General features: G+C 43.4%; 1 protein-coding gene across 1 annotated transcript in view; it reads left to right on the top strand.

Annotated features, from left to right (window-relative positions):
* The first annotated feature begins 1056 nt into the window (after nucleotides 1-1056).
* Nucleotides 1057-12159, top strand: part of GUCY2F (guanylate cyclase 2F, retinal) — a 98283-nt gene continuing 87180 nt past the window's right edge. The window contains exons 1-2 of the mRNA XM_004685699.1: nucleotides 1057-1246; nucleotides 7798-8591. Of these exons, the coding sequence (XP_004685756.1) occupies nucleotides 7862-8591 (730 nt within the window). The 5' untranslated portion in view covers nucleotides 1057-1246; nucleotides 7798-7861. The remainder of the gene's footprint in view (nucleotides 1247-7797; nucleotides 8592-12159) is intronic.

Below are 12159 nucleotides of genomic sequence, written 5' to 3'. Positions count from 1 at the left end.
ACAATGCTTCTAGAAGCATTATTTATCATAGCTCAAAATGGAAACCATTGCTAAATGAACAAAACATCTATCTAATCACATGTAGTCACATTCATCCACTGAAAGGAATGAATTATTGATACATGTTACAACATACATGAATCTTGACAACATTCTGCTAAGTGAAGAATCCAGGCACAGATTGCCACATACAGTATGTTCATGTTTATACAAAATGCCAGAATAGGGAAATTCCAAAAAAACAGAAAGTAAATTAGGGGTTAGGAGGAGGGGAGAATGAGAATGACTGCTGTATAGGATGGGATTTCTTTGTAGGTGTAATAAAAATGTTCTAGAATTGAAAACTGATAATCATCACACAAGTTTGTGAATATAGTAAAAATTACCAAATTGAATACTTTAAAGAACACATTTTTATGGTCCATGAATTATGTCTCCATAAAGCTACTGTTAAGCAGTGTCTACCATACAGTGGCCTTCATTTCATAGATGTCATTTTTGGCCACCAGCACCTCAGCTCTTACCTTAGAATTCCAGAATAGAGCCCCCTAATGAATGGTGCCCATGACAGAGGGGACTGACAAGGACCAAGGAATAGATGTAACGTATAGAGGGGTGGGGGACGTGGAGGGTGGTTTATTCTGTTAGAAAAGGCTGTGGCGGCAGTTAAGGAGAACAGAAGAAGGAAACAAACTTAACCTACTTTGGATTTTGTATGCAGCCGGTCTATATCATCATTCATATTTGGGCTAGAGTCACAGCTAATGAATGTTCTGGCATTTGAAGCTGTCCTGGAGAAAGAGCGATGTGTGGCTATTAGGCAGAAGGGAAAAAGGAAGAACACAGAGGTAAAATTGGAGGGTATGTGAGCCTGACTTTGAAAGGCATAAGAAGGTAGTAGTCTAGGAGGATGCATTTATCCAGAGGACTTTGTTTGTTAATCTCGGGGTCAGTCATTTAGGTCAGCATTAACTCTACTACAGGTAGGATCAATTTAACGGATTAGAACTGTCTCTTTAAATCCAAATCCTGGTCTTGGTCTGTGGATGCTGAAGGGTGATTTACAAAAAGGTTTACTAACCCTCTCAATTATTTACCCAATTGATGGACTTTATCAAGATACTGGAGTCCTTGGCAAGATTATGAACACTTAGAGGATGCACTGAAATGGACACCCCCGCTAGCCATGGCAGAGATTTGCATGTACAGATGGTAAATTGAAGATATTGGAGTGGTGAATTACATGGTGAGTATATGACAGCTCTTGTTTACTAGAAAGATTGTAATGGGGGAAAAAAATTACAGCCCACTGGGGAGCTCAGGCTTGTGACTGAGATACATCAGTTTTATTACAATGTGTAGTTTTTAAAAAATGAAATAAAAGGGAATGAAAGAGAGAAAGGAAGAAGGAAAGAGTGGGAAAGAAATTGTTCAAAACACTTTCAATCAAGATTTGGACTCAACAGCTCTCATCTAATCTTTCATTTAGTTTCTCTTATGATTCTTTTTTCTTTTTTATTTCTTCCTGATGTTGTCTTACACAAACTGTTGACTTGATTCAGGCTGTAACTACAAAGATCAATCATCCACAGAAGTCCTCGGCTTGACAAACTAGGGTGAAGAAACATTTTCCTTGGAGCTATTTGTCATAGTCTTTCTTTGTACATGTTTAAAGAACAGTCGTCTTCCTTGTGAAATCAGACTGCCCAGCAGATTATGAAAGCTACCTGAAATGAAATGTTGGTTCCTTATGCTTTTGCTACTTTCCATGGAAGCCTGATTCCATGCAGGTGTTTGAACCTAAGTTACCAAGGCAACGGCCCCAGAAGAGCTGTGGGTCAGTAGTATTCTATTCCCCAAATTTCATACCTTCACTTTTTTTTATGTCCACATTTTCCATTAACCCCAGGGAAGACTTCATCCAGCTTGTTTCGAAGACAGTGTCTTTTTTTTTTTTTTAAATGAGGCTTCAAGTTTTATTTTATTATTTTTTAAAGATTTATTTATTTGTGTATACAGAGCTGGGGTACAGGCCAGAGGCTCGGGGGCGGTGAGAGACTTCACCAGAGACAGAGCAGGGAGCAGAACAGGCAGATCAACGAAGTACACTGCTGAGGGGAGCAGCGGGCGGGTCAGGAGAGGGCTGCCGTGCCATATGGATCTCCTCCGGGGCAGGCGGGAATTGAACTCATGAGGAAGTGGCTTAAGGTTCTTAGTGCAGTGCTTTAACCCGCTGCGCCACCAGGGAGGGCCAAAAAAGCAAGAATTTTATTTAAATTTTTTTTATTGTGGCATGAACACTTAACATGAGAACTACTCTCTTCACACATGTTTGAGTGCACAATAGTATTGTTAACTGTAGGCACTGTGTCCTTTAGAACTTCTTAATGGAATCTCTATGCCCATTGAAAAAATTATTTTCTTAAAGCCCTCAGCAACAACAATTCTCCTGCCTGCTTTCATAACTTTGATATTTTTGATAACTCACATCAGTGGGATCATGCAGTATTATTCCTCTGTTACTAACTAGGGAGGGGACGGGAGTGGCTGAGAAAGTGTCAAATATTCTTTTACATAAAGGTGGAAATGATTTCAAGAGCCTTTTTCTCCAGTGGTTGTTTTTCTCTTCATTAAAGGAGAGGGCAGAATGAAGCAGTGGATAGCTTCATCAAAGGTAGTTCCTGACCAAGGCTTCAAATAGAATCTTGAAAAAAATAGATAGTAAGGTAGTAAGAGCAAACACGAGCTCCATGTTTCCTTTCCACTACTTATTCAAGAAATATTTGTGGAGGAGCTGTTCTGTGTAGGCCCTGTGCAGGGCACTGGGGAGGCCATGGTGAGCAAGTCCAGCATTGAAGTAACATGTTCGACCTAATCCTTGAAATGCGTTAATGTGCAGTATGGCTCTCTCTCCCTCCTGAGGTGCAAAGTTTATATCTATGTGAGATTTCTTGGGCAGGTCCCATATTCCCCCAATTTCTATGTAATTATAGACCTAATACATGCCAGGCTCTAAATGTATACTTGTTGATAGCGACAGAGAGAGAATGATTCCAGGAGCTCAGCTATCCAATGTAGCATAATGCCAGCATTGGGGGGTGTGAATAATTCCCATTGTAGGTACCGGGTAAAGTACTCTACAACAGAAAGAAAAATGATGAGGAACTCAATCTTCCAGATTAAGGTAAATGCAGACCACCTAGGAGACTCTCAATCCAATGAGAAGCTGGTTAGAACAGCAAAGCTTAGAGCATGTTTAATGAGTTCACAAAGCAGTTGAACAGTGCAGAGGTGTAGAAAGTCACTGCCTGGGAGAGGTTCAGAATGCCAGAATAAATGTTTGTCAGAGAAGGAAGGGACATGCAGGTCCTTCAGTCCAGCCAGGGGGTGGGTGAAGGGGACGTGTCAGAGACCTAGAGAGGGACATCAATCCTTCTTCAGTGTCACACGGTGGTGAGTCAGTGGCAGGACTGGCTCCAGCACTCAGCTTCCTGATTCCCAATGCAATCTTCTTTCCAAATCGCAAAGAAGAACTAATATTTATTGAAAGACAACTGTGTGCTCAGCGTTTTGTCTTATTAAATCCCTAACCTCCAAAGCCTTAAGTGAAATTTATGTCCATTTTGTAAATGAATGAGGAAACTCAGTGCCAGGGCTAGCATGCCAAAGGTTGTACTCCAAAGCTCAGATGAGCTTCCTAGGGGACCCTATGTGATTGGCAGCCTCTCCCTCAGCTGAGCACTACTGATCCTCAAGGGAGCAATGAGTGGGATGACCCAAGACTGGACTTGAGCACTAGTGGCAAATTTCTGCTGGAATGAACTGGTTTGCTTCTCCCAGTTTATTTCAGCCCTCATCCTCGTTACCTAATTTATTCTTTCATAAGGGACTAAGTTTTTTTTTTTTATTTTTAAACCACAAATGAATCATCCAAATTCAATCCAGCTAGCATGGAAGGTATAATAATGGTGGTCTCAGTGACATCATAGATAAGAGGCTTTTGGCAGGCTGTCAAGTACAGAGCTCAGTCAACTGGGGTGCTGATCCCCATTTGACTTGTCCTCAGGCAAGAAACTTACCCCTTCTATACCTCAGTTTCATTATCTGTAAATGAGGGTATTAATAGTGCCTACTTCAAAGTGCTGTGAGGAGTTGTTGCTTTTTCTGAATTGAATTTAAAAAATAATATATCCCGGGTCTCCCTGGTGGCACAGGGGTTAAAGTCTCAGCACTATCAAGCTATTGCCAGCCACTGAAGTATGCGTTAGATTCCCGAGTAGGGAGCAGACCTCTCCTGTCTTGCCTGCTGCTCCCCTCAGGAGTGTATCCCAGTCAGTCTGCCTATTCTGCTCTTTAGTCTGTCTCTAGTGAATCCTCTCACCCCCTATAACTCTGGCCAACACCCCAGTTCTTGTATGCATAAATAAATAAAATGAATATTTAAATAAATAAATAAAACTGTGTTTGGCACTTGGCTGAACAGCAGACTATAAAAAAGACCACCAGGAACCCCTCCAAATGTAGCAGGCTCAGATCTCCATAAAGTGTGGTCATTTCATGTCGTTAAAAGCACAAGGTGATGTAAATAGCAAACCTTTCAGTATCCTTGTTACCATATAGACGGAAAAGAACAGTGTGTAAGTCAGTGACACCTTCCTAATGGAAATAAGGTGCAGGTGGAGAAAGAACGAGCTCAACCTGCAAGTGATAAAGTTGCACAGAATAGGGAATGGTTCGACTGGGTTTTGAAGGTAAAGTTCATCAGGAAACCCAGAAATGCATTTTGGAAAGAGGAAGGAGGGCATTCAGGCAAAAGGAACGACATTTCCCAAATCCTCTGCTTGACAGGTGAAGTGCTATGTGTCTATAGAACTGTAAGAGTTTACTATAGCATTAGGGGAGAACAGGGGAAATGGGATTGTAGAGAAAGGTAAGAGCCTCTGAAAGGCTTTGCATGTGACATCTTGAGAGAGTTCTCAGCATTTACTGACTCCTCTTTGTTAATTCCCATCCATTTTTGCCTCATTCTGGTCCCCTGAGTTGCGGCCTTACTCTCTATATCCAAGGACAGACACCTTCCTATCTTTAGCTTTCTTGAGTTATCTGCAGAGTTGTAAGAGGTGATAAACATTTTTCATTCTCAAAGCTTTATCTTCTTTAGATTGTAAGATATGACTGTCTCCTGGATTTTGCTGTTTCTCTTGACTTTCCTTGTAAGTTTTCATTATGACTTCTTTTCTGGCTGCCTGACCTTTAAGGGTTTTTGTAGTTTGTCTTCTTTCTTCATTCTATAACTCTTTTGAAGACTGTCTTGTGTCCAATTACCCTTTATCAACTAATCACAACCAAATTTACGTCTTTTGTTCACCTTTCTCTTAAGAGATCCTGTATACCAAGTCTCTATTGGCCTTTGCCCCTTGTATGTTCTACAGGTATTGTCCAGTCTGAACTGCGTAACAACAGAATGCCTTTTCTACCCACCCCTTCCCCAGTGTTCCCTGTCTCAGAGCCTTGTATGTTTTCCAATCATTTGCCTAGGTGTGAAAGCTTAAAACCACCTTGTCAGTTCCCAAGTTGTTGCTGGTTCTATTGTCTTTTTTTTTTAAGATTTATTTATTTATATTTACAGAACTGGGGTACAGGCCAGAGGTGTGGTGGTAAGAAGATTCACCAGAGACAGAGTGGGGAGCAGAACAGGCAGACTGATGAAGTACACTGCTGAGGGGAGCAGTGGGTAGATCAAGACAGGTCTGCCGTGCCATGTGGGTCACTTCCCTGGCTGGGGATGGAACTTGTGCTGCAGTGGCTTCAGAGAGCTTCATAATGCGGTGCTTCAACCCATGCACCACCAGGGAAAGCCCCAAGTTCGATTTTCTTAATCTGATTTTTAAATTGTGATGGAATCTTCTCCATTCTTCTCCATCTTTACTCTTCCTCCTTGTTTATTATCATGTCTCATATGGATTTCTACAACAACCTCCAAAATGATGTCCCTGCTCCCATTTTGGCCCATTCTTACCCATTCTCCATGCCAGTTTAAGCTATCTTCTATTTCATTTGTTTTTCCTGTCGAGGTAACATTGGTTTACAACACTATCTATGACTTAGGGGGAATAAGTTCACATCTCTTCAGATGTAGGTCACCACACAACACCCACCACCACCTCACCAATAATCCTCCTACCCTCTTTGCTCCTACCCCACCTTCCTCTCCCCAAGTAGCCTCAATTCTGATTCTGCAGTCAGATTTCTAGGGTTTGTTTTGCACTCTGGAAAATGATCTCTTTAAAATGACTATCTGATTAAAATACGTGTGTGTGTGTGTGTGTGTGTGTGTGTATAGATGATATTTTATTTTAAATTATAAAATATAACACCTTAATATTTACCCATAGTTATGAGAGCATCCAATATATTTTTCATCATCTAAGAAGTCTCATATGTCTTTAAACAGTGAAAAAACATTTCTTTACTTAAAACCATTGTCTACAGGATTAAATCTAAAACCCTCAGAGCTATCATGCTATCAGCCTGGGGCCTAAATTCAATCTTGGCCAAGGAGTTAAACTATATATGACACAGCAGACCTCTCCTGTCTCACCCACTGCTCCCTCCCCTTGGTAGTGTATTTCAGTCAGTTCCTTGTTCTGCTCCCCACTCTGTCTCTGGTGAATCCTCTCCACCCACCCCCAACTTCTGGCTTATACCCCAGTTCTTCTATGCATAAATGAATAAATATTTTAAAAGATTAAAAAAAAAAAACCAAACTATGCTGCTGACAGGGCTCCTGCCTCAGCTGACATCATAGAGCCAAGAGGGACTAAGGCCTTAGAATTCTGAGAGTCTTTCAAAAACTCTTTTGAGGCCCTCCCTGGTGGCGCAGAGGGTTAAAGCACTGCACTAAGAAGCTTAAGCCACTTCCGCATGAGTTCGATCCCCACCTGCCCCGGAAGTGATCCACATGGCCCAGCAGACCTTTCCTGACCCGCCCGCTGCTCCCCTCAGCAGTGTACTTCGTTGACCTGCCTGTTCTGCTCCCCACTCTGTCTCTGGTAAATCCTCTCACCCTCCGCATCTCTGGCCTGTACCCCAGTTCTATATGAATAAATTAATAAATCTTAAAAAAAAAACAAACAAACTCTTTTGAATCTTGCATGCTATTCATTCTGCCTGGAAGGCTCTTAACACCAAGCCCTCTTGCAACCCCTTTCACTCTGCTAATTTTTTTTTTCAATACTCAACTCAGAGAGACAACCCTCCTCTGTCTTTTCCCCTAAAGTGTGGGTTGAGGTGATCTTGTCTGTCTTTGTCTGGACTAATACAATCATAACACATTGTCTTTATCTATTTACAGCTGTCTCCTTCCAAAAGGGGTGATATAGTATAGAAAAAAACGGGCATATTTAAAACTACATGAGTAATAATATCAATGACATAATGCTAACAAGATGCCAGACCCTGTTATAAGCACTTGCTGTATGTTAACACTTAGAATCCTCATAGCACTGAGGCGGCAGCTATGACTGACATGGAATCTGTGGGTCTTAGGGATGGATTGAATGTGGTGGCAAAGAAGGAGGCATCTCAGCTGACTCTGAGGTTCATGACTGAAGCAAGTGGCTAAATTAGGGATCTAGGTTTCACCTATGGAGAAGAGGACGTACAGGGAGAAAAAGGTGTTTTGGTCAGGACTGGGCTATTAAACTTTCAGATTGATGGGTACTCTTTTTTGATAATTGCTATATCCAGAAGCTTCAGGAATAATGTGAATAACAAGTCTTTCCCTCTCATTGACAGACATTTGGAAATAGCAGACTAACACCCAGCCTCTCTTCATTCGCTTTCTGGAAGCAGGAGGAATATGTCCCCGGGATCCTGGCATTTCTCTTGCCTTATGCTTTGGTTTGTGGCTCACAGAAGACAGCGAGGACACCATGGCCTTGCATCCTTCAAGCCCCCATGGTGTTTGTGCCTTCCGGCCCTCATGTTCCTCCCACAGCAGGTGTGGGCATCCCCCTACAAGATAGGGGTGTTGGGCCCTTGGTCTTGTGATCCCTTGTTCTCAAAGGCCCTGCCCGAAGTGGCTGCTCAACTAGCCACTGCACGCATCAACAGGGACCCATCCTTTGACCCAGGCCACTCTTTTGAATACGTGATAATCAATGAAGACTGCCACACTTCGCGTGCCCTCGCCGGTTTCACTTCCTACCACCAGATGGCCTCAGGATTTATTGGGCCGGCCAACCCTGGCTACTGCGAGGCAGCCTCACTCCTGGGCAACAGCTGGGACAAAGGGATTTTCTCTTGGGCTTGCGTGAATTATGAATTAGACAATAAAATAAGCTATCCGACCTTTTCTCGGATACTCCCTTCTCCCATCCGGGTGCTGGTAACTGTCATGAAATATTTCCAGTGGGCTCACGCTGGAGTAATTTCTTCAGATGAAGACATTTGGGTACACACAGCCGATCGAGTTGCCAGTGCTCTTCGGAGCCACGGTCTACCTGTAGGGGTCGTCCTGACCACAGGACAAGACAGCCAGAGCATTCAGAAAGCTCTCCAGCAGATTCGCGAGGCGGACAGAATTCGCAGTGAGTGCTTTCTCCTGGCTGACGTTTAAACGTGGCTTCAGTGAATGAAATTACAATCTTCCAAAGCTTCCCTGCTCCCACATCCTTGACTAGCACATTACTCCCTAGTTCTTCATGTGTTTGTCCTCTTTCAGTCACACTCAGGCCCCAAGACTGTCCTGTTCAAAGAATCTATTTTATAAGCTGAATAGAGGTACAAAGAGCTCTGTGGTTAACATGCCTGTGGGTGCCAGTGTCTGCTCTCAGCACCTGCTCTAGCACTTACCTGGGGAACAATAAGCATCAAGGACAACCGTATGGGAACATCCTCTATTCCTCTGGGACCCTGGTGATTTCAGACCAGCCAGAGAGGGGCATTTAAAAATTTTTTTTTTGCCTTTATGTTTGTCTTTTCTAGTCATTGGAGGGAGATCTGCCATTGACTACTTCTGGGTACTTTTCCTTCTGGGTTCCCTGTGCCCTTGTGCATTGTTCCAGGGCAACTCCATAGGAAATGGAGTGACCTGGGAGTCAGTTCTCATCCATGTGCTTAATTTGAGACAAACCCAAAAGTGGAGATGCAGAGAGAAGTGAAAGGGAAAATTAAAAGGTTGGTTTACGAAGGTAGCTAGATGAGGAAGAAGAGGGAGAGAGAAATAATTGGTTGACACATGGTCAATACCATCCATCCTGCTACCAAGCAGCACCAGGATGCCAGTCAGCGCTGCTAAAGCGAGAAGAGACCCTGGGCGCACATGCCTTGGTTATATATCAGGCGTGACTGCTGGACCCTGCCCCTAGTTGCCTGCTTAGGAAATCTGGGTCAAGCAGGGTTGGAGAACACAGTACTTCCCCTACACCATCACATCTCACATAGATACTGTCTTCTCTCTACTCCCAATGTACCCCACCTCCCCTCTCCCCATTGTCCTCAAATCAGGGCTTCTCTCTCTGTAGCGTACATTTAGTTGACCTGGAGGGGATGGGGAGGGTGTCCTAACTCTTAAATGAAGGCATACAAAATAAGAAGGTTGCCTGAGTATTAACGTTTCCCTTTCCAAGAGCTGTTTTATACTTACAGATGCTTTTTGTGGAGACAATGGACAATGTGTCCAGAGTAAGCAAAGGACTAACCTACTGAAGTTACCGACACCAGGAAGAGTTGAGTGAATTTTGGAAAAGGGGGACCCTTGCTGTTTCTCTTGAAGATCTCTTTACATACATTTTATGCTCGTCCCTGCCACACTTAGTTGTGTTATTTTTCTATTCCAATTTTTAAATCTCCACTAAACCCTTTTGAAGAGTGGTAATAACTTGTGGGAACACACTCTCATTGCAGTTGCTCCACCACTTTGGGCAGATGTTTCAGAAACTACTGGTCCAGCTGATGACATCTAGGATTAATCCTGGTCCTAGTCATTTCCTTAACACAACAAAGGACTGATTAGAGAATGGTCCAGCTTAGGCCTGGCTTCTAACCAGAAGCTCATTTTAAATTTCAAGGGTCTCTGTTATTGGACATTAGTTGTGATCATTATGGGAGGATAAGGGCAAGAGGGCAAGACTTTTTTTTTAAGATTTATTTATGCACACAGAACTGGGATATTGGCCAGAGGTGTGGGGGGTCTGAGAGGATTCACTAGATACAGAGTGGGGAGCAAAACAGGCAGATGTCCTGAAATACACTACTGAGGGGAGCAGTGGGTCAGGAGGGGCCTGCCACACCATGTGGGTCACATCCCTGGCCGGGGATTGAACTCGTGTTGCAGCTGCTGCTGTAGTAACTTCATGGTGCTATGCTTTAACCTGCTGCGCCACAGGGAGGGCCCTGAGGGCAAGTCTTTTTAGCTCTAGGAACTATAGTAGTCTGCTGCCAGCTCTTGTCTACAGGATCATATAATGAATGGTAAGCAGTTGGTGTGTCTCTGATTACTTCATAACAGAGCTTGGTGCTTTGAAAGCAGAGCACAGAATTATTTTTAAAGCTATCAAACCACTTCCAGGGACAAGTCATGCCCAACACAGACCATCATATTTCCTATCATAACTTTATAATATGTTACAAATCTTCATGAACCTCAGCGTTTCCTGCCAGTTTACATTCCAAGAGTGTTCTGTATCCCACCCATTCTAAATAGTCTACTCTTTGAAATGACATTTTGGCCTCAACCATGAAATGTTAAATAAATCCAGACCCTGAAGCTTTGGGGCTGTCAGACTGCAAAAAGTTCAAACCAAGTGCTCACTACCCACAACTCTGTTGAGGCAGGGAGGTAGCAAATCTACACATTACCCCACTGTGAGAGATTCACTCCTTTAGGGTGATGGTCCTTCCCGGGACATCTTTTCAAAATGACTGTGCCATGTCCAGAGAATATGCTGGTCTGCACTGGGACACAGGCAAAGGTATTTTAAATAATGTCTCATGTTTAGAAAATACAGCTAGAGTTGAGAAATATTGCTTTTAAGTTAATGAAAGTGCAAATAAATGTTCCTTTAAGTTGCCATTTTTGTCTTAATATGATTGTGGTTAATCAGATCATTTTCTTTATAACAGTTTGGATCAGCCCATTAAAAGAATGGACATTTTAAGCTGGGGAAAGGAAGACTAAAGAGGAAGGTCTGTGGTTATGGAGCAAAGACCCTGGGGAGGGAGGGTAGTGACAGGAAGTGAAGTGAGGACTCAAAAAGGAAGATAAAAGGGAGTGAAGACAAAGCTCTACATTCCAGGCCTTTGCCTCTGGTTTCTGACAAAACACAGGCCCAACTGAGATGAGGCATGCTGGGCCTCAGTGACTTGAGCCAGAATGGGAGCGAAGGTAGGGGGTAGGGAAACTGAGCCATGGGAGGGACCGTGGCCTGAGTATGACCTCGGGCAGCTCAGTGTGCTGCTGTTCAAAGGGTATGTGGCACTCACACTTGGTATAGCCAGTTGTCGGTATCTGAGGGCACCTGGTGATAGGTGGCTTGTGACAGTAGGAGTTGTGGATGGGAGCGAGTCTTAAAGAGAGATGAACCTGTCATGTACCTCATCAGCTGGTGAGAGCAGCACCCAACCAATGGGAGCAGGAGAAGCAGGACCCAGAGTAGGAACATACATTGATGGTCAGGACATTGACCAAGTGGCCTGGGGATTCAGAGCACACCGCTGCTCCTGTTAGGATATGGGAAATCTGGTGAGAAAGAACTAGAAACCAGAGTGTGGGTTGATCCAAAACAGCTGTGAGGAAGATTACAACACACCAGACATAGCACATACCAGATCAAATTTTAGCTGATGCTAGTCCCTCTCAATTGGTAGGACCCAGGACTACCAATGTGTTCTTAGCTATTAGCTCTCTTGACATTAATCTCTGTGTCACCTCCACTGAGAACTGAGGAAGGCAAGGCCCAGCCTCTTTCGTATTCTGTGTAGCATGAGGCTACTTCTTCACACTGTGGTCCCCAAGCACAGTCACAGAAGAGCCTTTTGTGGTGTGCAAAATGCAATGGAACAGGAGCCTTCCTTTGGAGAGATCTGACAATATTTAGAGGTAATAGAAATAGTTGGAAAATTGGTTTTGTCTGATCTCACAATAACAGTAATCAT

Source organism: Condylura cristata, unplaced genomic scaffold (assembly GCF_000260355.1).
Source record: "Condylura cristata isolate star-nosed mole 26May11 unplaced genomic scaffold, ConCri1.0 scaffold00019, whole genome shotgun sequence".
Classification (NCBI taxonomy): Eukaryota; Metazoa; Chordata; class Mammalia; order Eulipotyphla; family Talpidae; genus Condylura; species Condylura cristata.
This window is presented reverse-complemented; position numbering and strand designations above follow the sequence as displayed.